Source organism: Cuculus canorus, chromosome 3 (genome assembly GCF_017976375.1).
Source record: "Cuculus canorus isolate bCucCan1 chromosome 3, bCucCan1.pri, whole genome shotgun sequence".
NCBI classification, from domain to species: domain Eukaryota; kingdom Metazoa; phylum Chordata; class Aves; order Cuculiformes; family Cuculidae; genus Cuculus; species Cuculus canorus.
Genome location: NC_071403.1, coordinates 95912596 through 95939182, shown reverse-complemented (window position 1 = coordinate 95939182; position 26587 = coordinate 95912596). Strand labels below are relative to the sequence as shown.

The 26587-nt window shown below is 42.6% G+C and overlaps 1 protein-coding gene across 1 annotated transcript; it reads left to right on the top strand.

The window, feature by feature from the left end:
• Positions 1 to 466: 466 nt before the first annotated feature.
• Positions 467 to 24262, top strand: DTL (denticleless E3 ubiquitin protein ligase homolog). The gene is made up of 15 exons (XM_054062615.1): positions 467 to 595; positions 1748 to 1873; positions 3707 to 3805; positions 4107 to 4168; positions 4260 to 4380; positions 4855 to 4920; positions 6060 to 6172; positions 6839 to 6912; positions 7848 to 7951; positions 8885 to 8989; positions 11019 to 11131; positions 14817 to 14906; positions 16699 to 16837; positions 20587 to 21443; positions 22934 to 24262. Exons 1-15 carry the CDS (start codon positions 547 to 549, stop codon positions 23021 to 23023), a joined length of 2208 nt encoding a protein of 735 aa, XP_053918590.1. The 5' UTR covers positions 467 to 546; the 3' UTR covers positions 23024 to 24262.
• The last annotated feature ends 2325 nt before the right edge of the window (positions 24263 to 26587 follow it).

Below are 26587 nucleotides of genomic sequence, written 5' to 3'. Positions count from 1 at the left end.
AATCACAACGAGGGGGCGGTGCGCCTGGATAAGTGACGGACGTGTGGGTGTGGCCTATGGGCGTGGCCTGAGGGCGCTTTAGGGTCTCCGCACCTCCCAATCAGCGGGAGGGGTTGGCTCCCAGATGAATGGCGGACGGATGGACGCGGCCTGTAGCCTTAGCCCCTCACGCCAACCAATCAGAGGGAGGGGGAGGGGCCCCATCCCGGGAAAGGTTACGCCGCTGCTCAGCTAGTGCGCAGGCGCGATACCGAGGCGAGCACCAATGAATGACGGGCAAATGGGAGTGGCCAATGTGCCTTAGCCCCTTCGCGCCAGCCAATCAAGGGAGGGGGCGGAGCGTAGCGAGCCTCCTCGCTGAGTGGGCGTGGCCCGTCCATACCAGCCAATCAGGGGAGGGGGCGGGACGCATGGCGCTCCTCGCTGGCCAATGAGGGGCCGCGAGCGCGTTTGGCGCGTCGCTCGGTGGCGGGAGTTTGGTGGCGCGGGATCTGTCTGTCCGTCTGTCTGTCTGTCTGTCCGCGCGCGGGCCGGCGGTCCTGGGCCATGCTGTGCCGCGCGCTGCTCCGCCGCTCCCGCGCTGCCGAGACCAACGGTGAGGCTACCCCCCTTTCCCAGCTTCTCTCTCTCCCCCTCACTTCCCAGCTTCTTTTGCCCCACACTTCCCAGCTTCTTCCCCCCACACTTCCCAGTTTTCCCCCCACACTTCCCAGCTTCTTTCCCCCCACTTCTCAGCTTCTCTCTCCCACCTCACTTCCCTGCTTCTTCCCCGCCTCACTTCCCTGCTTTTTTATCCCCCTTCACTTCCCAGCTTCTCTCTCCCCTCCTCTCTTCCCAGCTTCTCTCTCCCCTCCTCACTTCCCAGCTTCCCTCATCCCTCTCACTTTCCAGCTTCCCTTCCCCCTCTCACTTTCTCGCTTCCCTCCTCCCCCCTACTTCTCACCTTCTTCCCCCCCTTCCCACCTTCTTCCCCCCCTTCCCACCTTCTTCCCCTCCCCCCCCCCCCCCCGGCTTATTTCCCACCCTCTTCCCCCCCTCACTTCCCAGCTTCCACTCCTCGGGATCTACCATATCCAGTAATACAAGAAACACTATTATGAAACATGGAATATTTTTTTATTTAAGCTAAAGCAGAATCAAGTTTTATCTAAGTAATTGTGTTCTTTGAAAGTCACACAGAATGTCCCTCTGATAGCACGTTTTCTTGCAAGCAGCGTTTTTCCAGACATTGTTCATTCTTTGGAGATGAGAATGTCTTGTGTGCAGCGTGATCTGTGCTGAGCGGATGTCTCTTCTGTAATCACTTCTGTTTGTAGCCTTTCCCTGTGTCAAACACAAGGTCAGGCAGAGCTGGCTCCAAAGCTCTACATCAGCAAGAGTTTTGACTGTTGTAAAGTTCATAATAACATTAAAATAAGTCCTTGGAAAGCAACAGAATATGCATAAGATTTATTGGAAAATTTATCCATATGTATATAAGTGTGAAATAAATATTCAATCCCAGCTCTTGTCTCACTGCACGTGGTTGATGGAGATCACTCCCTCATGTTGCCCAGGCCTGATAAAGAATGCTTGCTTTCTAGAACTCCAAAATGAGTCTTAAAGAGTTTTATTTGCCAGTATTTTCAGTGCCCCCGGGTAAACCCTCCCACCCCCAAGGTTCGAGAGGGTGGCTTGGCCATCTCAGCAGCCCCCACATGTCCAGGTCTGTGGTGTCTGGTATGGTTACGGTCCATCTGTCTTGTAGGTCAGTCCTCGCCGCTTCCTCTGGAGCACCTCTTGGATACCTACCAGTGCAGCAAAGAAGATGACCACCTGTCCTACGGGGAAATGGGCATGCCAGTCCCGCCTTTCGGCTGCAGTTTTTCTTCAGGTGAAGTCACCTTCCAAAATGCTCTTTTAGGGGCCAGGGTGTGGGCACCATTCTCTGCTTTTTCTTCTTTTTAAATGTCTAATGATTTAGTTTCAGAGTTTCTTGCTTTAAAGTGAGTTGGTAATGGTGTGCCTGCACCTACCTAAATGTGATAAAAATTGGATCAGGGTGCTTCTAGATGTACTAGTGGAAAGTATTCCCTTAAAGAAGTGACTACAAAGCATTTACATTAATGTCTCTTTGTTTCAGCTTTGTGTGTTTCAAGGTACGTCCTCTTGGTGACAGCACTAGGCTGCGTAGTTTAAAAAGCAGGTTTTGTTCAAAAATATGTAAAAGATAGAACAGGATGGAGAACAGGATGTAGAAATCAAAGAGGTGAGTGGATGTCACCAGGCTGTTAGATACAGTATTTCCTCATGATATATACACGATAAGTGAAATAAGCACGGAAACTCCTAGGTCTTTAGTCCAGAGGACAGCTATGAAGATGATGGGAGAGCTGGAGCACCTCCCTTATGTGGAAAGGCTGAGAGATTTGGGGTTGTTTACCCTGGAGAAGAGAAGGCTTAAGGGAGACCTTATAGCAGCCTTCCAGTACTTAAAGAGTGCCTACAGGAAAGCTGGATAGAGGCTCTTTATCAGGGAGTGCATGATAGCATGAGAAGTAATGGATATATTTAGATTAGTTATTAGGAAGAAAAGTTTTCCAGTGAGAGTGATGAGACACTGGCACAGGTTGTCCACAGAAGGTTGTGGAGAGGAGGGAAAGGAGGTTGTGGAGAGGAGGGAGCTGGCCTCTTCTCCCAAGTGACAGGGGACAGGACTAGAGGGAATGGCCTGAAGCTCCGTCAGGGGAGGTTCAGGTTGGATATCAGAAAAAAATTCTTCACAGTAAGAGTCATTGGGTACTGGAACAGGCTGCCCAGGGAGGTGGTCGAGTCGCCTTCCCTGGAGGTGTTTAAGGAACGGGTGGATGAAGTACTTAGGGACATGGTTTAGGGAGTGTTAGGAACGGTTGGACTCGATGATCCAATGGGTCCTTTCCAACCTTGTGATTCTGTGAAGGTGTGGATGCCCCATCCCTGAAGGTGTTCAATACCAGGTTGGATGAGGCTTTGAGCAACCTGATCTAGTGGGAGGTGTCCCTGCTGATTGTAGGTGGATTGGAACTGGATGATCTTTAAAGTCCTTTCCAACGCAAATCATTATATGATTAGGGCAAAACTTTCATTTATAGTGCTCTACTTTTGGTGTGAGCTTATAAATTTCTCCAAGGCAGCTTTTTCAACTCTGATCTATAGAAACAACTGGAAGTTGTAGAGGATAGGTAGTATAGATACTATGCTATAAACCAAAACTATAATTAAAGAATGATTATAGCTAGTGAAAGAAGCCATTATCTTAGAAGTTGCTCCTGGAGCCTTTTGATTCATAGAATCGTAGAATGGTTTGGGTTGGAAAGGACCTTGAAGATCATCTAGTTCCAACTCCCCTGCAATAAGCAGGGGCAACTCCCACTGGATCAAGTTGCTCAAAGCCTCACCCAGCCTGGCCTTGAACCCCTCCAGGGATGGGGCATTCCCTGGGTAACCTGTGACAGTGCTTAACCACCCTCACAGGAATATATAGTAGTTTGAGTGAAACCCCTAGAAAAAATGCCTGCCAATATTTCTGCATTTTGAACATTTAAATTGCTATTTAAATACTGTTTATTTTCACAACTATTTATTTGCTGTGTATGATATTTAAAGTGTCTGTGGCACTTCGCAAAGAGCAGGGCCATGATTGTGAATCAGATACATAACACACAAATACATTTCAATTTCTTTTCAGCCCCAAATTTAGAGCACGTACTGGCAGTTGCAAATGAAGAAGGATTTGTTAGACTGTATGACACTGAAGATCAAACTACCAGGAATCTCATCTTTAAAGGTAAGTGCAATATAGAATGTGATCTTCATTTGAAGTGACAAGTACATGATTTACTGGAATCAAAGAAAGCTTTTTGCAAGCGTGGGCAGTACTTAAATCCTCTCATATACCTTACTGAGTCTTCTTTACAAAGGCAGAGTGAGAGTGCTTTTACAACCGAAGTAGTAGGTGAATTGTTCTGTGTAGCCTAAGGCAAGCTGTTGACAAGTTTTGTGTTGTCAGTGCCTGATGTTTTTTAGCGTTCTGCAAAATATCAAGCTGTGATGCACTGAACTAATCTTGGCTTTTGTTTTCTTTTTAGAATGGCAGGCACACTCAAATGCTGTATTTGACCTTGCCTGGGTACCAGGGGAACACAGGATTGTAAGCAGTCTTTTGCCATCTAACTTTATTTCTAAAGCCTTGGCAACTGTGTACAAAAAAAGACTAAAGCTTTTTATTTTTTCCTCTGAAGGTCACTGCTTCAGGAGATCAGACAGCAAAGGTGTGGGACGTGAGAGCCGGCGAGCTTCTTGGCATATGCAAAGGTCACCAGTGTAGCCTCAAGTCAGTTGCTTTTTCTAGATTTGAGAAAGGTAAATGCTGATATTCGCTGTTGTCTGTTTTTTCCTTCTTCTTTCCTCCGGGTACAATGGTACTTTTGGGGCTAAGAAAGGGCTCTGGGAACTGACAGTTACAAACAACAATGGCCAGCTGAACAGCAACTCAGCCAGTGAAGCAAAACCAACTTGTTGGAACTTCACAGTGACCTTATGCTAACCTCTGCACATTTCTGATCTTGGCCAAGTTTAAGATATGGTACCTACTTCCACACCTAAATATGTAAACACTCCTTTCATTACCAGATTTCTCTAGAGTAGTAGTAAAAAAAGACTAGGAATAATAAGGAAACTAATCAAAAAGCATGGCCTGATGCATTTCTAGGTCTGGCATTCCAGTTGTTGGGGCAGGAGGGCCAGAGGCACATAAATGACATTGTACTGCATTCACTCAGTTCATCAACACTTCTGGAAGCTAATATCACTCCTTTTTTTTTCTCTCTTCTTCAGCTGTCTTCTGTACTGGAGGCAGAGATGGAAACATCATGGTTTGGGATACCAGATGCAACAAGAAAGGTGACTGAACTTTCTGTTATGTATCAGAAAACCTCAGTATCTCGTGTAAAAATGGTACTCAGATGTACTTGTTGGACTAATGCTTTTGATTACCATACAGAAAGAGGAGGAGGATCATCACATAACAGTGTACTGCTTTCGTACAGCAAAAGGATGAAATAGGTGTTTCTTGTATGTGTAATACATTTTTCCACTTTGTAACAGTCTCAGATTTGCATATACATGCTAGCCTGATAATACCCTGTGTACTCGTAAGGAGATAAGGAGATACAGAATACAACCCTAAGTGGGACAACATGGAGGTAGATGGGCTTGGTGAGAGTGCTTAGGTCAGAGCATCTGGAGCTGGAACACTGCTGCCGGAGTAGGAAGGCAGGCAGAAAGTGCAGCAGCAAAGGAGCTTGCAAGTGCTGAGAGCAACTTGAATATATTGTCAAAACACCTACTAAACGCATGGGTGAGCTCATTCTGCACCTCTCTGTTTCTTGGAGCTTTTCCTTCCCCAGTCAGGTCATTCCTTTATGCCTCTTCTCAGTTCTCTGCTCTGTCCAAGATGTTCCCTGGCCTGTGCTGCCAGAACATGTATCACTCTCATCTGTCTCAGGTTCTCTGGCTCTTCAGACTGGCAAGAGGGGGGAAAAGGGAGGCTCCTCGTGACTGAAGTGGAAGGTATAGAGGGAAAAATAAGTGGAAAAGTCACTTTCCTCTAGTAAAGCAGTACGTTTCATCAAGTGAGAAGTAGCAGAGAAAAGGCTAAGTAGAACATTATGAAACAAAGTGGAAAAGCGGTGGAAACCTTCCTGTGAGTACACTTCTGCTTGGGATGAAAGGGGTTGAATGCTCCAGACCAAGATGCATGCTGAAGACCAGATGAAGGCAGCCTGCCTGGACCAGTTTTAGCTTCAACTTTCACTCTACATTGACCTCTGTCATTTTTTTGCAGTAGAGGCTCCTGTCTTCTACTGTGGTCTTCTCATTGGTTTTGTATGTAACTAACAATTTTTCTTCTGGAATACATTAATGATTTTAAGGGTTAGTCTCAGCTGCTTTTTGGGACTTATTCCAAGCTGATGCCTATTTTAAAGTTATAGCAAAATTACATAGAAACTATTAATTGAGATATCTTTGATTTCTTTCAGATGGATTTTATAGGCAGGTGAATCAAATCAGCGGCGCGCACAATGTGGTAGACAAGCAGACTCCTTCCAAACCAAAGAAGAGGCAGAACCTAAGAGGACTTGCTCCTTTGGTGGTAGGTATCTGCAGAGCAGATGAAACGTAGGTCTCTCTTCTGGGGACAGTGTTATTTATAGAACTCTTCCTAAGTAATTTTTGTGAGAAATAATTGGTTGGAATGTGGTAAATACTTCCATTTATCTTTGCAGGACTAAGTTTTTGTGACATGGTCATTCACTATGGCTAATTTTAGACATTGTTTAGTCTTCAAACAACCCATGTGCCATCAAACCCATCTTTGTGCAAATGCCAAGTGAAAATACATTTTTTTTTCCCAGAGAGGAAAAGTGTGTCCAGCATTCTTATTTTGAGAATGGAAATAAGGAATGTTGTAATTTCTTCTTTCCTTCCTTCCTTCTTTCCCCTTACTACAACTGCACAAATTACTGCCTTACTGGAAAAAGACGTCTTTTTTAATCTGTTAAACCTTTTGATGAAAGCAGCTCTCTTATCACTGACCTGCAAGGTATCATCTCAAACTGCTGTCCAAACACTTACTGCTCAGTGGCAGATTGTGTTTTGAAGGATTGTTTTGTCCTAAATGGCATCTGCTATTTCCAGGTTGCCTGGCTAGGAGGAGGTTTTTTTCAGTATTCACTTAGCCTTGAACTAAGCAGCAAGATCTTGCTGACTTTGAAAGAAAATAAAGGTCTGTCTTTCTTTTTTTATTTTCTTTTTTAAGGATTTCCAGCAGAGTGTGACTGTGGTGCTGCTTCAGGATGAGCACACTCTTATCTCTGCAGGAGCTGTTGATGGGTAAGGAGGGAGGATACCTGCTTTTCTGTCTATTGTGTGTTCTTCTTAGCGGCGCAAGAAGATTGGGAGATTTTTTTTCTAAGATCATTCAGTGGCCCAAAGGCTTGAGAGTTACTGTTGGGTAGACTCAGCAGAGCTATGCTGCCCACTTGCATTGGCAAAGCTGAATGCCGCTTGTCTTCCTTATAGGAGTTTGCAGTGCCGGGACAAATTGCACATATGTAGTAAATGTTTGGTTTAGTTTCTTAGCTTTGGGGCAGAATGAGAGCAGTTCTTATTATGTCTCTCTAATCTCGTGGACCTGTGGGCCCACGCATAAACAGACTATTGTTAGACAGTGAGCTGTTTTGGGGTGCAAGTGAGTGGTTGATGCCTGGATATGTGTAGGTGTGCTTGAGAAAATGTTGCCTTGAGTTGCAAAAGATGCATTCTTTTCGCTTCCTGGTCCAATGCAGCATCTTGGAGCTTGAGCAAACTGTCTCTGATTAGCGTGGCAATTACACTCTCAGGATTTCAATTCTTCAGCAGGCTCCATGTGATCAGAGCCTTTCTGGGGCAGATAGAACTGACTCTTCTGCCTATGGCTCCAGAAGAGTCTTGCTTCTGAAGAGCAAGAAAAAAATTTAAAGACTTAGTTTTTAAAACTGCAAATCAGGAGTATAAAGGCATCCTTTTACTAGTTGAAGAAAATTGACTTGCAGGCTTTTGTTGCATTCTGTGTTAGTTACAGAAGACAGTGCTGCTTCTTCATCCATACTCAGCTAAGCAATTGTTTTGCTCTCAGCACATCTCTGCTCTACTTCTGCTCAGCTGAGTTCCGTAGCACTGGAGACCCCTCAGTAATGAGCAACCTTTCTTCCTGCGCTCTTATAAGATTCTATCGGCACGACAAAAGAAATGTTGAAGTTGAATACACTTGTGCTCTTCTGTTTCAGTGTGATTAAAGTGTGGGACTTGCGCAAGAACTATGCCACTTACCGTCAGGAACCTGTGCCTTTCAAGTCTTTTTGCTACCCTGGGACCAGCACTCGCAAACTTGGTAAGTTACTGAAGGATATATTTATTAAAGTGCGAAATGTATTTAAGAAGTACCAACAGTGCCATTATTAAAGCTCATCAGGGTATTTTTGTTGCCGGTATCAAATTGTCAAGTTGAAATGTGAAGGTGCCCCGATTTTGTATCATTGCACCAATGATAAAAAACTTCAGCAGTGCGTTTTCAGAAATGGAGATGAAGGAATAATAGAGCTCTTCAGGTAAAATTTAGTCATTTTGATGCATGAGTAGAAATCACATTTAACTGCTTTGCATTGTATCTTGCAGAGATAACAGACTGGACTGGGTTTTTACATCATAGCCTTCCAGAGTCAAGCAATACTTGAAGCTGTTTGTAATCAAAAACAATAGTGCTCTTGTTCATGTTACTCTGTGCTTCTTTGTATCTTAACGCCTCACAATGCTTTGAGGCAACACAGTAATTCCTGATGACTTGTCTAATCAACTGTCTTGACGTGGTAATGGCCAGTGTCAGTTCCAAGAACATGAGGGGAATCCTCAAGGAGCTGGCTGTGAAATGATTTGGTCTCAGTGAAAGATTTTTCTTGAACCTAAATCAGTGGATGTCTTTTCACCAAAGTGTGAGGCTTTCTATTTATTTTTAATCTCTGATTCTATAAGTGGTTGTTCCTGTATCCATTTAAATCTATCAAGTAAATGGCTTGTCTGCTCTGAAGATGAGATTCCTCTCGAAATACCACCCTAAATCCTCATGAGAAAATATAAATGTTATGCTAGAAGTTTTCCTTCTCTAGCAAGTGCTCTGTGAAACATTTAACTTTCTAACAACAATCTGATACGTGATAGAGATCCTTTCCAAATTTCCATCTCTAGGCATTTCTTTCAGAATGCCTGTTTTCCAAAATGGGTTTTTTTATGGATTTATTTCTTATGAAGAACTTCTCTTTGTCTGTAGGGTATTCTAGCCTGGTTTTGGATTCCACTGGTGCCAATCTGTTTGCTAACTGCACTGATGACAGTATCTACATGTTCAATATGACAAGTTTAAGGACTACTCCAGGTGAGCATGGTATCTGTGGAAATAGCTGCAAAAAAGAGATGTTACAGAGCATAGAAAGGCAAGTTAATCCCTGTGACTTAAAGAGAACAGCTTGGATGATTAGGAAACCCATTCCATGCTTTTATGTCTATGTCATGTCTTATGTCAGGAGAGAAAGCATCTGTTACACGGGCTGTTCATATTTTGTGTTAAGCCATCCATATGAAATTGACCACACAAAAACTTACATAAGTCCAGATACAGGTTCACCCAGACTGAAACTAAGGATAGTTTGCATGCTCTCTGTCAAGGAATGGCTTGTGTCCAGCTGCTACCTATCTGAAGCAAGTTTGAATCTTCTGCTTAGTGGCAAACACTGATTTTTCAAGCTTTTGGATGTAAATCCATGTAAAATGGTCATACTCAGATATTTTAAGGTGTCTTTTAAATTTACCTTCTACCACAGTTTCTGTGAGAAAGCATCCCCAGCATACTGTGGAGATGCTTCAGCTTTTTAGATTCATTCAGCTCTGCATCTGTGACCTTTACATTGTCAAGACGGGCCACAGACTTCGGTGCACTAAGTTGCTTTGTCGTAGGCCAGTGGCTGCTTCACAGAAAGCAGCAAACTTGTTAGACGCATTCCAGGCAGACACATGATTTAGTTTGCATTGCCTTTTCTCAGCCTCTCAGTTAATTAAAATTAAATGACCAAGGTGTCCTTCCGTCTGCTCTTCAGCAGGGCAGTCTGGTAGGTGGGATTGCTTCCACGGTCCAGAAGTGGTGTAAGTATTCAATATTAATAAGTCAGTTGTTGAGGTTAACCTCAGGTGCTACAGCTGAGCTATGGAAATACACTTACCGACCAGTCCCCTCCCGCAGGATTGGGGTCTCTCTGAAGCACAGGGCGTCCTGCCCTCAGCCTCCTCATGGAGCTCTTGCTTTCTGTGTGGAGCCAATAAAACCAAGGGAGCAATCTCAGTTCATCCAGCTGGATGAAATACATGTGGTTTCTCAGTGTGCCACTCTTCCCGCAGAGGGCAGTGCCTGCCCACGGGTTGGTGACTCCTCACTCGCTGGCTTGCATCCCAGTCCGCTTATCTGGTGTGCAGGCAGCTTTAGATTGCAGGGGCACTTGAGGAAATCCTCACTGTAACAGGACTTGCCGGTTGGTCAGGCTTAGGATAGGACGTACTGAGCCATAACAGCTGCACTGAGAGAGCTGCAGGTCAAAACCAAGGGATCTTTCAGGCTCTCAAAACTTTTCAAAGACTGATAAAGGCTTGTCCTCTGGTCTGTGGGTTGCCACCTTTGCCGAAAACACTATTAAAACAGGGCTGGTTAAGGCATTGCATTGGGAAACTCACCCCTTCTGCCCTGATGAGAGGACAGGACATGGTGCAGCTGAGCGCTCTAAATCCACACGCAGCTCCCGTGCGGGCTGCCAGCTTCTCTCCCTTCACAACAGAGGAAAGAGCAGCCATTAGAGGTGATGATTTTAAGGCTTTAGCAAATGCTATTGAGGCTTTAAATATAGGCAACCAGCAAGCATAGCTGACGCGATGCAAGTTTTATTGATGAAATAAAGATGCTTACAGCAGGAGGAAGGAGCAGCAAACACCTTTGTTGCCACCTGAGTGTAAAAAGGTCCGTGCTATGTTTTCTGCACAACTGCCCCTGTTAATGTAGTGGGGCTGGTGGTGGTGACAGAGAGGAAGAGACAAGGAGCCTTAACCAGAGTAGTGCAACAGCCCAGGTGATGCCTCTGTGTGCTTATGACTAAAGCTAAAGCTTCAAGGAAACTGTCACTGCTTCCTGATGCTGTGGAGAGAGCTGTTCAGGTATACCTGCTTCGTCTGGGAGGCCTGAAGGGCTCCTGTTAGACTTTGTGCCCCAGAAGCCCAGAGCCAAGGAGCGGTGCAGCCACTTTCTCCAGAGGATTTGTCGATAAATGGGAAAAGCCTGTAAGATCAGCCCTGCTTGTGCAACCAACTCCATGGCTGTGCATTGAGCGGTGCTTTTATTTTCTGTTTTTCCATTCTCCTCACAGTGGCAGTTTTCAGTGGGCACCAGAATTCAACCTTTTACGTCAAATCCAGCACCAGCCCAGACGACCAGTTTCTGGTCAGTGGCTCAAGTGACAGCAACGCATACATCTGGAAGGTAAGGAAACTGGGAGAGACCTAAACATGCAACCCAGAGCTGCTTAACTCTTTGATTTCATTTGCTTTTCATGTTCACGTAGGACACTCCCTGCCTCCCACTCCTACTTACAGAATTATGGGGTTAGCTTCTGGCATGTTGTGCTAGAATGCGTTGCTGTCAAGGCTAGATGTAACTGTTTAAAGTAAAACAGAGCTAACCTCCTGCCATCAATGTGTCTCTCATCACTGCTGCTTATTGCAAGTTGCTGATCTTAATCTGGTTTTAATGGGCATTAAAATCCTCTTCCAATCTTGGTGATTCATCCAGCTGCGACAAGTAGACAGACAGTTCTCAGTTCATATTTAGCAATGGAGCACATAAACAGAAACCAAACAATTGAATTGTTTTAAAGGACACTCTTTCCCCCACATCCCCCTTCTCCAGCTCTTGCTTCAGACACAGTTTTTTCTCATGCTTAATTTACAGTAGTTAAAGCCCTTGTATTACAGCAAGGCCTCAGCGAGAGCCTTCAGCAAAATTCCAAAGCACCATCTGACAGCCGATAGGTTTCCTCACTTGGCATCTTGTGCTGACGTGTAGGAAATGCAAATGTCACCAAGTTAATAGCAGAGACCTCAGAATAAAACATGCTTCAAGTTATGGTCTCCATACTTGACAGCCATGCACGAACAGAGTGGACTTCTTATCTCAATTAGAATAGACATAAATTACAGATGGCTGCTTTTTTCAGTTTTAGGGTAATTTTTAAGGAATGCTGACTTGTTTACCGCTTTCACAATGAGTTTGCAAGTAAAGTGCAAACCTTTGAGAGCAGAGGGCCAGCCTGCAGTTATTGTGGTTTGAGCTTGCGTTCTCTTTGATTTGGAGAACACTTGTAAGCAGCTAGGTTGCTTACTCAGAAGTAGCAGAAGTGCAGTAGCATGACTACTCCCGTGCCAAGTGGTGTAATTTTAACCTTCCTCGTGTTCTGTGCGAGTTCAGCAAAAATACCTGTGCAAACCTGGGTTGTACGTCCTGTGTTCATGTGTTTTGATACTTTCTTGGAACACAGGCTAGGACTGGGTTGAGAGCATTCAAGGATGTCATTGCATCTCAAATGTTAAGTGTTTAAGCGCATTTAAAATGCATTCATGTACAGAAGGCTTCTGTTGCTATCACATGTGAGTGACAGATTGTACTGCATATTTATTAAATAAATCATTAGATGATGACTTTTATTTTAATCCCATAGCCATGTTTGAAAGTTGGACTTTCAGCAAAACTGTCTCTTTCAAGATCTGTCACATCCAGAGGCTTCTTAATTTGATTTAAATGTTGGAAAATTTTACTGACTCTGAAACATATGTATATTTTTCCTGGGGATGAGGACTTTCTGTGCTGTGAAAAAAACATGGTTAGCTATTGCATGAGCAATTCACAGATAATGTTGGAAAGAACTTAATGAAGAGCTCTAGCTTTCCCCACTTAGGAATAAAAGGCAGGAAAACACCTGGCTGAGGAATGAAAGACAGATCAAGACCATATTCACACATTATTTCTTTGGGAAACTTTTGTAGCAATGCTAAGTTGTGTTTGGGTCAGCAGTTCCCAAGTAATAGTGTGGCTAGAAGTTATTGCTGACGAGGACACTGTTTCAGTCTGTTTTCCATATATAAATAACTTCCAGGCAATGAACACTCACTTCATTGTGTTGTTCTTTTTAATTACTAGTTTGTCGATTAATGAACTGATGTTTGAACAACCCTAAGATTATAAAAGCCAGAGAGCAAATTTTTCTCTACAAAGATGGTACCTAGCTAAGCTACCTTCCTTGTAATGAAAAAAATATATTTTATAGACATATAATTCCATCATTCCATTCTCCTTTGAATCCTTTGGTACAGACCACTTTGAGGTGACCATATTAAGTTACCCTCTGCTCTGTCCAGCATTGGAATAAGTTCTTCTGTGTCGTGTGGTGCATAAAACTACATGCACCATTTTATGCTGAATTGTGAAGATGGGTACAACAGCTGTTTCAGTGAGTAGATTAAGTAATAAAGTCTCATTTCCTAGGTTTATCTTTTTAACCTTTCCACAATAGCTCCGACTTCCTCACCAATATCCCGTGAAATCAGGCAAAAAGCAGCATGTGCTGTGGCTAATCCTGATGTAAAGTGCGCAGACTGGCCAACTGTCTTCTGCTAAACCCAGTGGACACAGCTATAACTATGCATCCTCCTTTGGTTCACAATAATGTAACTTGGTTTAATTTACATTCGTACAATGTAAATCGAATGTGTCCCAGCAAGAATAATTCTCTTCCTCTGCTTTTCTTTCAGCAGTTGGTGGCTACTAGACCGCTATAGTGTCTGTTATGTGTGCGTATAGCAAGGCCACTATTAAATGTAAACAAAGGTGTTCTGTGCACCCAGATCTCCTGTTGTTTATTCTCTAAATAGGGGGTTTGTTTCCATGGTATTGTATGTTTTGGCAGAGGAGGGAATACTCTGACCAAGGCATTAGGAGGATATTTAGTCAAGTGATTGCCTTAGCTATGCCAGGGAATAAAATCAGCCTGTTAAGATGAACCTGTTTGTATCAGAACAACTTTAATATCCGAAGCTGGATATTCAATTGTGGGTTTGCAGGCTGTTGTAGGAGGTGATCCATGAGAGGAAAACTTGTGTGTAAATCAGAAGCCTTCCCCGATGTCTTGCATCTTCCTTTGAAATCTGCATGTAATGTCTACTCCTTCGCCTACACACTAAAGGATCTGTTCATTCACATAGTCATTTATGCAAATCCCCTTGATAAATCCTCCTTATAATGTCACATCAATAACAGTGACTCATAGCTCCAGAAAGGATTGCCTGCTGAAAGCATGCAAAACTTGGATATAATCTGTGTGTGTGTGTGTATGCATCTGTTTTTCCTTCCTTGGGCCACTTAATGCTATCTTCGGCTGTATCTGTCACTTAGATGAGCAGTGATCGAAGATTAGTAGTGATAGTGTAGAACAGAAGAAAGATTTTTATGAACGGTATAAGAGAAATGGAGATCAGTTTAATAAGCATGAGTGATTTGGGGAGTTATTTTACGAACTCTTAAGAGGCTCTCTGGTCCACCTGATTGGTTGGAGGAGGTACAGGTACTTGGCAGTTGCAAAAATGCCACTTCTGAACTAGTGAAGTTCACAAAATCTATAGGATTTTGTTAGGAGTGGTTTTATGGTTTTAATAAACCATTGACCTGTGATTGGGACATCTGTAAAATGGCAGCAGAACATATTTGCCCATCCTGATTCAAAGTATGGGCTTCCCAAACTTTTAAGCATCTTACCCAGAACAAGCAGAGGTACTAAATATAGTAAAAAGCTTGCGCTGTATTTTGTGCTGATGACTCTGGAGGCAGAAATCCTGTCTTTAGCAGGAATTGAACAAGTGTTTCTAGGCGAGTCAGCGCATCTCAGTGCTGACCAGCTGCTTCACCTCTAGAAAGAAAACATGAACTGATTCTTAGGGCTCCATCAGTTGTTGCCTTGTGATGACAGGCTGAGGACGGTTGATTTAGAGATCTCATATTGGAAAGGCAGAAAATATTCACATGCTTCACTGGTGGGCTGTGAGATCTTTTCTTAGTGATGTATATGAGGCTGCAGGGCATCTAATGGTATGCTTGGTTTTTTTGTTGAATATTTAAGGTTTCTGAGCCCAGCCTTCCTCCTCGGATGCTCTTCGGTCACTCTCAAGAAGTTACCTCCATTGCTTGGTGTCCTTCAGACTTCACCAAGGTTTGTTTTTTTGGCAAATTTTCTTTCCCATGAAACAATAGATGTGATGTGGCAACATCTGCTTTATTAAATTGCAGCAGCATTTACTTATTTCTTTATTTGGGACAACATTTTTAGTCCATAAGGGCTAAAAATGTTCATTTGTGGGGGGCAGTAAACCAAGCTTGTCACATGAGTAAGATGTATTAGAATTTTTTCCATTATTTTCAAATAATTTAGGCTATTTTACTAGTCCTAGGAAATGACAAATGAACAAAGGCCCCTTCTAATGAGATCTTGTGGCACTACCTGTAAGAGACAAAACTATGAAACCATTTGATCGGGGATTTAATAAGTCAAAAGCTTGTTCTGTCGTTTCATACCTATGACTTCCTTACCTCTCTGACCATTGATACATCTGCTAGTCTTATATAGTGCAGCAAGAAGTTTTGAATGTCCTTTGAAAAACATATGGGCACTTTTCACTGTGACCTTTTTTCAAAATCTGAGCTGTTTTTATGACATCTTTGTGTGTACACCCAAAAACCTACAGAGAAATTGGGTCTGTAATTATGCACCACATATCACTAAGAGGAAGAGAACTGCAGTAGGAGGTTGGTTCAAATGACTGGTCTAGCTCAAAATGAGAAATGACCCTCAAAAATTCTCGATGGTGTCCTAATAATACCCAGAGTTTCTTTCACCCCACAGTATTGAGCAAATCAGCCATTTTCCCTAACTTGCACTATAGCACTGGGTCTTCAGAAAAGTGTTGCAATGAGGAGAATGGGAGCTTTGCAGGCAAACAGGAGGAATTGTTCTAGCCCTATGATGCACAAAAATGAGAACTAGCATTTCAGATGAAATCCATGATTTAGAGATAGCCCAGTGTCCTGATTGTGATGTATTGCAAATGCAGCCTTTGAAATTGTTAATGATATAGGTAAGAATAGTCAGCCATTGTATAGGTGCCAAAGAACAAAGAAAAGTGGAAAATATGGAGCTGAGACAGGTCAGGAAGCTGCTTAGAGTAATCTGAGAGGCAAAGTTGCTCTCTGTAGGGCCAATATTGGTGTTGCAGACTCACAGCAAGAACACTTTCCCCTCCAGATTACTATGAACTTTGGCCACAGCATTTCCTTTTCTCTCTTCTGATTCGTATGTGAGTCACCAGCTAATCTGTCCAAAGAGAGCTGTAAAATGTGGGGTAGCTGGGTTCTGCTGCTTCTTTGGATGAGATTCCACAGATCCTTTTTGAGCACGTGATGGTGTGGTGGAAATCTAGACCAATGTTTCTAGCAGAGTTGGTTTCTCTGCCAGATACCGCTGACATCTGACTCTGAAGAGATAGCGCTTAAGGATACTGCAACAGCCTTCCAATGTCACCTTCTCAGTGTGTTGCAAATGTTTATCCCCAAGCAGAAAAGGTCCTGAGTATCAGGGACAGACCTAGGTGCACGTGCAAAAAGCAGAATGGCCATTTTTTGTCTGCCGAGTAATCGAAATCTCAAAGTACGCCTTGAGCAGACTGCCATCTCTTACAGAGCTATGCAAGGCAAATGAGATTGCTGTAGCAGAAAGACATGAAGCTGGTAGCCTTGCCCACTTTAAAGGAAATACTGCTGTCCGGTACAGAGAAGAAACAGAGTTGGGTTGGTTTGTTTGTTTTATGGGCAAATCTTGTACCTCCCCAACCAGGCTTCACCCTCATATGAATGAGGTGTGGTGTGTTTGGTGTAGCTGTTTTAGTTCACTTGGCCAGTAATCCATAGGATATGCCCTGGTTACTCTACCAAACTAATTTACACTGTAGATTGCCACGTGCTCCGATGACAACACTGTGAGGATTTGGCGCTTACGACGTTCTCCTGAGATGGAGAAGTCAGCATGCAGCAAAATCAACTTGGTGGGCTGGGTGACTCAGAAGAAACAAGAAGAACAACGTGGAGGAGGTAAGGCCCCTGGGCTGAGATATCTCGCTCTGCCACATGGCTTCTGAATTTTGGCTGTTCTCTGTACTGACAGAAGTCTTTGGCTTGTCTTATCAGTCTTCTATTTTTTTCATATTAGATAATAATTCTTATAGGCAGACAAACACTTCTACGTGGAAATACTTCTGCCACCAAGACAACAGGCTGGCTGAGATAGCTTACAAGTATGCCGAAGTCTGCATAACCAGACTGGAAAGCAAATATTCATTAATACAGCTTGTTGGGCAGGCAGATCTTCAGTGGGTATCAGCAAGGTTCAACAACTGAACAGCCAGAAGAGCTGTCATGTGTGCATGCACTCTAGCAACAAGTCACACTTTTTTTTATGTCAAATAATAACTGAGGGCAGTAAGATCATATGCTTTTTCCAGTTTGCTGGTTTACCCAGTAAAGGGCTGATGGCACGTATATGGCCTTGGAACTCTGAACTGTTTCCTCCTGCCCAGTAGCTGAATTCTGCACAGATTTCTTCACAATATTACATATCTTTCTTCAGCTTCGTACAGTAGTACTGAGTGTCTATACAGACAAACGCCATGTAGTGAAAGGGCTTCAAAACTGTGTGTAGACAATCACGATGTGATCATAATGTTCCAGAAATAATCAGTAACATTCATCTATTCACATGTTAAGGCTAGCTAATAAGTGCAATACCTTTCTACAAAGCCTAGGCGATCAGACAAGCTATGCAGCATGCTCCCACAGCTGGCAAGCTGATCTAGGCTCTACAGATAAGATACTCACTGGACGTACTGTGACTTCTTAGACCAGAAGAAAGGAGCTCTGGGTCATAGCACTACTTTGACTTGTCTGAAACTTGCATTTTGTTACAGCAGAGTAGATGAAAGAGTAAACCCCCTCAAAAGTGAAATAAGATGAGTTTCTCTGTGGTGTAGCTCTGAAATCAAGAATGCAACAGCTTCCCAGCAGCTGATGGTGTGACTTCCTATCTTTTCTAGCCACCGTGCAAAGGGATTTCACCTTGGCTAACACAAATAAAGGCTGAAGGTCTCCAAATCCCAATAATGGGATAACATTACCTCTAACTCTTTGCCAGCAAGTAACAATCTTGCAGGAAGTTTGCAGGACAATAGCAGGGAGACTGCCAGATCTGCTCTCAGGACGGTAAATGGTTTGTGTGCGCACATACTCTGCTTCTGAGACGTCTCAAAAATCACTTTATGTACTAGTTTCAGCAAAAGAGAAATAAGTGTGAGTCTAATCCAGAAGCCTGAAACCTAAAGTAGCTTGTACGCTAAAACTTAACAAGTCAGCTGTGGCAATTATACTAGAAAAATAACTTATTTCTCCTTACTCTTGCGGCATTAAAGTAACAAAGGAGGGAAAAGGAAGTACACAGACACTGCAAGCTTAACAGCAGGCTTCCTGCTGACCTTGGCTCTTGAACACAAAGCACGTGCTGTTAAAATACAGGAGTTATCTGCAGAAACTGATTCAGAGCTGGCAAGCTAAGTACAATTTCAGACCTGCTGGGATGAGATCTAGGTAGTTCCCCACCCATTTATGTGAAAGAAATTGTGAGACTGGGGTTGTATATTGACTGTTGACCTATATTGTCAAATGTAGCAAGCACAGTTTCTTTTTCTTTGGGAATTATTTTTGTGGCTTCTTTAAGTTACACTACTTTCTCTATGATTTTGTGTAATTAAATTTTTGGAACAAGCCTGTGCATGGACAATTTGTGACTCTTAAATCTGGAGACTGATAATATCAGTCTAAAAGATTTATAGCAGAGAAGGTAGGAAACATCTGAAATAACCTGCTTTGGCAGTATGCAGGTCAACTGCAGATTTTTACAGTATTGTACTACATGCAGTGACAGTGTAAATGGAAACGGCTTGGAACTGGCTTAGTAGAAGCCTGAAAAATGCATGCAGTCTTACAAAAAAAAGCCTGTTATTGTATAGTTCATCTCAAGTTTGGGGATGTTTCTCAAGCTTGGGTTTGCTGCTTGCAGTGATGCCCATCCAGCTCTCAGGACAGCTTCTTTTCCCCTTATCCAGTGTCTCCACAATATAACTTTCAGACTGACGTAGTCATGCGATATTTGTGCTGTATGAACTTGTAGATGGTCATTAGGGATGAAGAATTGCTGAGCTTGCTACTTCCTTTCCGCCTTCGGGAGCTTAGATTTTTAAGTGCAATTAATTGCCAGCTGAGATATTGTTGTCTTGTAAGTGCTCATTAAATTAGTCTAATCTCGGCAGGTACTTTCTTTTAGTCCAGATTGAAGTAAGTTCTTGTGGAATAGCATGTTTTGTCAAGAAAGGAGCCTTCAACTCTGCGTATTAGTGATTTGAAGTGGGATTCATTAATACGGGATCCTCTTTAATTTTGCTTTGATGCACTGGTACTTGTATTTTGGATACTATATAGTACAGTAAAACAAAGGATCGAATGAGGCTTAGTATGGTACATAATCAGAGTCATGTAGGTGCTCACTCAACATGATACTTGTGAGACAGCCTAGTTTCCTAAAGAAAATGGCAGGTTATTCACACTAGACTTCTCATTGTTCTAATGAAGTGCTTTATAGTACAGTGCTAATGCTGAGAATTAGGAATTCAGATTAGACCTCTGGTATACTTGAACGTGTTTAGAGCTCATGAGCTCAGCAGTGAAAATGCATAGAGTAGCTAAGGTGCTATCCTATTTAATTGCATCACTGCAAGTTAGATGAATGAGAAAGCGGGCATCTAACAAGCCCACTAAATTGTTCCTTGTTGGAGAGTGCCAGAAAAAAAGTCCAAGATCTTTGCTGTATTCAATTCTCACTATTACTAGTGAGGTCCTTATGCCCCTACCTATGAATACTGTTTCAGGCAGCTTGGGTGTTCAGAGCCTCTGTTTTTAAAAGCAGCGGGGGGTTACATCTTGGCTAGTGAGCTCAAAAGCCACTGTGAAATGTCTGTTTGGGAATAATTTGTTCTAAAGAAATAACTTGCTACAGTGACAGATTTTATTTTTTCTGGAGTTTAGGTCCTTGTTCAGAAGGTGAAGAATTTCTTGAATTTCCGTGGGTGTGGTACTGTCTTGATACTGAAAAAAACCCCTCCAGCAAAAAGACAAGAGAATGAAAATATGTCCTTTGCTGTTTTCACTTATTTTTTTAAATATGCAACTATTAACACCAGACTAGGTGCATTATTCATATGGTAGGGCATTATAGCTAAGGCTTCCTTGGCATCGTATTTACCTGTGGGACTGCTCACAGTACCTCTGTCCTTCAACTCGGTTATGCAGGCATTAAAGATGGTAGTGTAGGTTGGGACCAGCTTTGCTCTCAGGCAGCATCTCGGTACAGAGCTGTCTGGACTGAGGCACTGAAAAAAAGGCTTCTAGCAAGGCTAGATACACTTGGAAGATTCAAGATCTAGTCTGTCTGTCTGCCAGTCACTTGGCTGTGGCTCACATAGGAGTGCTCATTACAGAAGGGATCAACATCAGAAATCAAAACCAAATACATACTGTATTGTACTTATCAATATGATATAGGATTTTACATAGGACTTGTACCAGTTTAACCAAGATCAGAGGGATTTTTGCAATCTCTTGTTTCGAAAGGGTATGTATGAGAAGCAGGGTCAGTGCTGAGTTCATCTCCTGGTTGGAAGGGTTGTTTATAGAAGGGCTGTCTTTAATCTGCTGTTTTATGTTCCTCATCAGACTACTTATTTCTCCCCTATCAGGACTGCCGGCCAGCCCACAGAATACTCCTGCCAAGGCGTTCACAGTGGGCAGCGCATGCATTTCCTCGCCGCGGCCAGCTGCCTGTGCTCCTGTTTATTCTGGAGACCTTCCCTTGTCTACAAACACTCCAACGGGCGCTCTCAAAACCCAGACGGCCACAGCCTGCACCCCAGCCAAGCGGACTGGAGCCAGCCCATGTGCTTCACCCAAACCAATCTCTTCCTCTAAAATGTCCATTAAACATTGGATTACAAGGACTCCATGCTCTTCTCCTCCAGAAGTGGGGAAAAAGGCTCCTTCTCCTAGAAAAGCCCTAGCAGAAGTCACCCAAGGTCTCCTGGAAGCCACTTGCCCTCCTCAAGTCCCACATTCACAGTTTGAGAAGCGTGCCAAGAGAAGGCTTGAGTGCAGCAAGGAGGATGACGTGGGGCAGAAGTGTCTGCAGACCTGTAGCTGTGTGACTGAACTGGACCATGCAGCTAAGAAATCCAAGCTGAATTTATGCCACTTGGCTGCAGATCAAAAAGCTTATGATGAAGGCTCTCCCAGCCTGGCTGACTTGGATAACGACTGCAAAGGCTCCAGCCCAACAGAGCCTTCCTTTCCTGGAAGCTGTATTAATCCACTGGGTATTCAAACTCCCTCCGATCTTTTCAGATCTCCATGTGGGAAAGATGCTGAGGTAGTAGATAAAGAGAATAGTTCACCTGAAAAGAAAAATTGGTTGTCTGCTCTGGGAGAGAAGCTCCGGACTGGCAGAACTAGCAGCCAGAGCATGTCAAATAGCCCCCTGTCATCTTCCAGTCCTAGTGCCAAACGACAAGAGGCTGTGGCAGCAGCCACTTCGCCGAAAACTGTAAGTAGGATGGTCAGTGACAATAGCTATGAAAAAAATTATACCCAGCTGCCACTCTCCCCTTGTTTGTTCTCACCTGCTCAGGCATTCAAATAATTATCTAATCCCTTTGATTATGGACAAAAGGGATGATTTCTGGCCCAATAAGCCAGATACATTAATGCTGTTATCTACTAAACCCCTCCATGCAGAATAAGAATTTTTAGGATGTTGGTGTCCCTCGCTTTAGAAGGACTTGGGACACACAGGAGCTCAGAGATCCTTCCAGTCCCTAGTTGGGTGTTCAAAGGATGTAGCCATCCTCTGAAATACAGCTCTACCCTGAGAAGCATTATAATGACAGCACCATTCCCAGCAGATCTACTGTTTATGTATTCACTGTCACATATGCCTGTTTATGTTACTGGAAAGCCACTTTAGCATTGGAAGGAAGAGCTAAATTTTATTCTACCCCAGGCAGCAAAAGAATCTGTTACCTATGTTAAAACTATGGGACTAAATAATGCCTTCAGTCCCTTCAACTGAAAACTAGCAGAAAATAAAGGAATTGCAAAAGAGTCAGAGGACAGGACATGACCTACATAATCCTACTTTTAATGTACAAGAAGTCCAGCACAAAGTTCATCTTAGGATCTGAAAGTTAAGCTTATAAAGCAATTAAAAAAGTGGGCATGAGGGTTTACCGTGCAAAGTGAGAAAGGAAAATTATGTTTTTTAAAGCAAACCAGACTAAACTTATATTTGAAACTGAACTCCAGAGTCCTGTGGTCTGAGGAAACCAGACTGACTCTTATTTCAGCAAATGTTAGGTGAGGTTCCACTCATCAAATTTTAGTTGTACTCTCAATTGAGTATTTGACGCTAGAAGCTGTTGCCATCCTTAGGGCTTATTAGGGCTCATTTTGGTTAAGTATCTATGCCTTACCTGGTTTGGCCTCTTCCAGCACTTCTACCAAGCCACCACTCATTAAATTATGCATAGCTGATGAACTTTTCATGTTGTGGTTGTACCAAGAAATCATGGTTATAGTAAACCTACAACTACGTGTGCTTTATGCTGTACGCAAGATAGAAGATTTGCTCTGGAGAAAGATTGCTATACAACGATTATCTTTTCTGCCCAGGATGCTCCAGTTTAGCTTTCAGGACGCTCCTGTGCTGTACGCAAAGCCTTAGGAGGTGCCTGGAATACCAGCCACGTTTGTTGATCCGCAGCCCTCTTACCTGCTGTAGGGAAACTTAAGCTGCAGCCAGGGTGCTTTTCCTGTAGCAGGAAGACAACTCTAGGTTTTAGCCAGTGTTTCCTGTGGATGGTAAGCCTCTTATCCATGAGACAAACAGATTATCATAAAGAACCTTTCATTTACTCTCTTATTTGGGAAGCTATCAAACTGGAGCAGTGATGGAGGGTGACTTTAAGACTCCTACAACGTATGAACGGTTAACCAAGAAATGTTTTTCTTGGTTTGGTTTTGTTTTGTTTGTTCTAGGCTGCAACCACCTCAATTTCCATGAGGAAGATATGCACGTACTTCCACAGAAAGCCAGAGACTGAAGCGGCATGCAGCAGTTGCACCTGATGGATGTTGACGCTGTGATATCAAGACCAGATTTAGCAATGCCCACAACCATGTGCCAGGATTACAGTTTGTTGTCAGACATTCATAAACATGGGGTTTTTTTTCCTCCTGTTTTTAAAGCTGTTAACACTTGAGGTCAGTTGAATGTGGAAAATTTACACAATTACAGATGCTCTTGATCTCTTACTCAGTACAGATGATGGAATTTTTTTTTAAATAAAGAAAAACAGTATATTTTATGTGGCAGCTGTTACAGGCCAAAGACAGAAACAGCTCTGCTGTGCATTGTTGACAGGCACATATAGCTTTTCAGTGTATATTACTAACCTGCCATTGAAACTTTCTCTACTTAAGAAAAATGTGTAAATCATTACACTCTCCCAAAAAGCAAGTGTTGGAATGTGCTTAAACTTCTTGGAGGTAGATCTGAGCTCCTTTGTGCTGAATGGCAATTCTACCATTATTCTTCTAGCATCACAATGACTACTCTCTTCCAGCAGGGAAGTTGTGAATGTGTTAAATAAGTACAAAAGACTTTTAAACACCCTTGCCCATCCAATGGTGGTTATAGCCTAAGAGGAGACAAACTATAATCACGTACATAATGCCTGTGCTCCTCTTGCCGCCCCCTTGCTTCTCTCACTTTGAGATCTTCCATATTTACTGACTTAGCCAGCTCTTGAACTATCAGCACTACATCTGTTGAAGCCAACAGCTTGTCACTTCTTTGAGATAAAATACTGTCAAGGTGTATTAGATAAATTAGTTTGACCTGTCCCAGATAGACATCCCATAACAGCCTGTTGCTCGGTCACCTCTGATAGATTAAGCCGGTAGCAAAGGCATTAATAACTGCTTATAACATAACTTCATAACACTTTTATAATACCATATCTATAAAAGAATAGATTTTAAAGTGGGGAAGAGGCACTTAACATTTTAGAGAGCACTTGACAGAGTTTACACGTTAATATTAATTGCTTTGCCTTTTAAGTCGTCAGTGATGCTGAAAGAACAAGGTCACTGAAATGAGATCACTGTCCTGCTGGCTAACAATACAAACTCCTCATCCATGTTTTCCCCAGGAGGAGGGAACTACTGCAAAAGAATTGAGGGGACGTGATCCAACTATCGTTTTCCATCTGAAATTTTCACACCTATTTTAGGATAGCATTGTATAGTATGGTAGAGGAAAGGGATTAGAGGAAAACATACTGGTTTGTATTTTATGTTGTAGATTGTATTTTGCAAGGAAATAAATGACTTGAAAGAAACTGACTTTTGTGAAACATCTCTAACAGCTACAAAGCAAAGCTAAATATGTAGTGTGATTTTTTTTAAAAAAGAAAAGTAGTTATTATCATTATTAAGTTGCATCTTTTAGCAGGAGCACTGATGTACGTATAGGGCCAGAATAACTTCCTCTTGTTTACTGGACTACAGGCCACCATGCCATGGTCTTTGAGGAGATGCCATTAGGAAAACGGGAAAGGCAGTGTAGTGCTTCAGGCATTTTTTTACACTTCTTGCTTAAAACAGATGTTTAAAAAGTGGTTATCTGACTAGATCTAGTGTCTTGTGCAAAACAGAAATGCAAAAACTCTTAGTTTGGGTCTAACCTACTGACTATTGAGGTAGATGGAAGTAGTAGAAACATAACCTAAAATAAGTAGGTGTGGGATTGAATTATGTCTTATTTTTAATTATTAGAGCAACTGTGTAGGGTGCAACCTGCCTTGCCTACAGCCAGTTTTTCATGGAGGGTTTTTCCATGCAGTTGGTAAATAACAAGTTGCATGCAGAAAATGGTGTGGATCCTATTGAAGAACATGAGGGTCATGAGACTTTTCAACAATGGGATTTCACATTCATCCGCTTCTTTCACAAAATTTTCCTCCTCCAGAAATGTACTGCAGCCAATATGTTAACTCCTATATCTCATAAATGGCTACCTAGAGATCATTTACACTAATGGCCTACTGCTTGGATGAATGATATTGTGTGGCAATGCAAGATTTTTCTCCTTTCAAACAGTACCTGTTTAGTGGAACGAGTTTTATGGACCACCAGGCATAATTTATTTCATCTTAAGCTGATGTCAACCTGGTTCAGAGCCTAAGAGAAGTAACTGAAACTTATATTCTATGTCCAACTGCCTTGATCTTATCATGATAGAATCATGACTGCAAAAGCATAGAAGAATTCCTGATACAAATTGTTTGTCAAGTGGTTTAAGGTAATCAGTGCTGTCTTTACCTGAGACACTGAACTAAATATTCAAGGAACTGAGCTCTTGTTTTGAGGCAGCAAGCTGTAACTCTGAATTAACTTTCCAAAGGATTTAAAGAAGCCCTGTCCTCCACCTTTTATAATCAAATTAAGCCCTCTGAGATATTCCGAAATTCTATGTTATATATGTAAATTCCACCTTATATATCTTGTAGGGTTTTCCATGCAGATGATACTGCCTATGGATGTCTTGTCTCTGTCCTTGGTGCTTAGCCTCTACTCGCCAAGTGGAGTTGGGAATGACCATGACAGTTTAGGACGGCACTATTTCCAGTAGTTGTTACTACTCCTGTGTTGGAAGTTATTCGTTTCACCATGCTCAGCTATGAGCAGGCAACTAGTTTAGTTTAATACCAGTTTGACAGTGACTTGAGCTAACCTGGCTTGGCGAAACTCAAGCGGCGTTCCTGGGATTTGTACAGGTGCATGGTCAGCAAGCCTTGGCAAGCATTACTTCTGGTAGCAGCACTGATTTAAGAATTCCTTGGGGAAGCTAACTACAAAGAAAACCAAAAATTTAATTGCTTTAGTTTCCTGACTCAGCTAAGGAAGTGCTTCACTCCTTCCCATTAAGGAGCAACAGTAGTAACTCCACTCTTATTAACACAAAGCTGCTCTATGTCTTTACTTCACCTCAAGGGCTCAGCGTTATGATTTACTTCTCCTCTCTTGTCTAAAGAAGAACAGCTGAATCATTAGGTGCAGTATCTTCAACCATCCCCGCCTCTACCATGCCTGGATTTTTCATTTGGCTCATAAGTTATCTGACTCTCTGCGTGTCTCTTGCCTTGTAAGCGTGCTCTCACATTGTATTGTGAGCATGGGAGAGGAGGAGACAGGCACACAAATCACAAGCAGCAAAGACTAAGCTGACTGAGAAGAGCCAATCACTCTTGCATTGACTTACCTGTAAGTGTGACAAAATATCAATATGCTCATTTGGTTGGGGTTTTATCCTAGTTTTAACATCATTGTGATAAAATCTCAGTTTATTGTTCCATTCCTATTCTTGCAAAAGGTGTTGCGTATCCAAAACCCAAGCTAATATTAGTTGGTAGGACTGCAAAGCCAGTTACACTGTATGCTGCAGCGACAGTGAAGAAGGCTGTGTTGACGTAGATATTGTCAGAGTGTATTACTGAATTATTCAGTGTGACACTTATTTTTGTTCTGCTAATTTTCATAGATTTACTGATGGAGGAAGTGACAGTGAGACCCATTGGATCCTTGGAAACAATATGTGACTGATATATGGATGCAGTGAGCCCCGAGTTG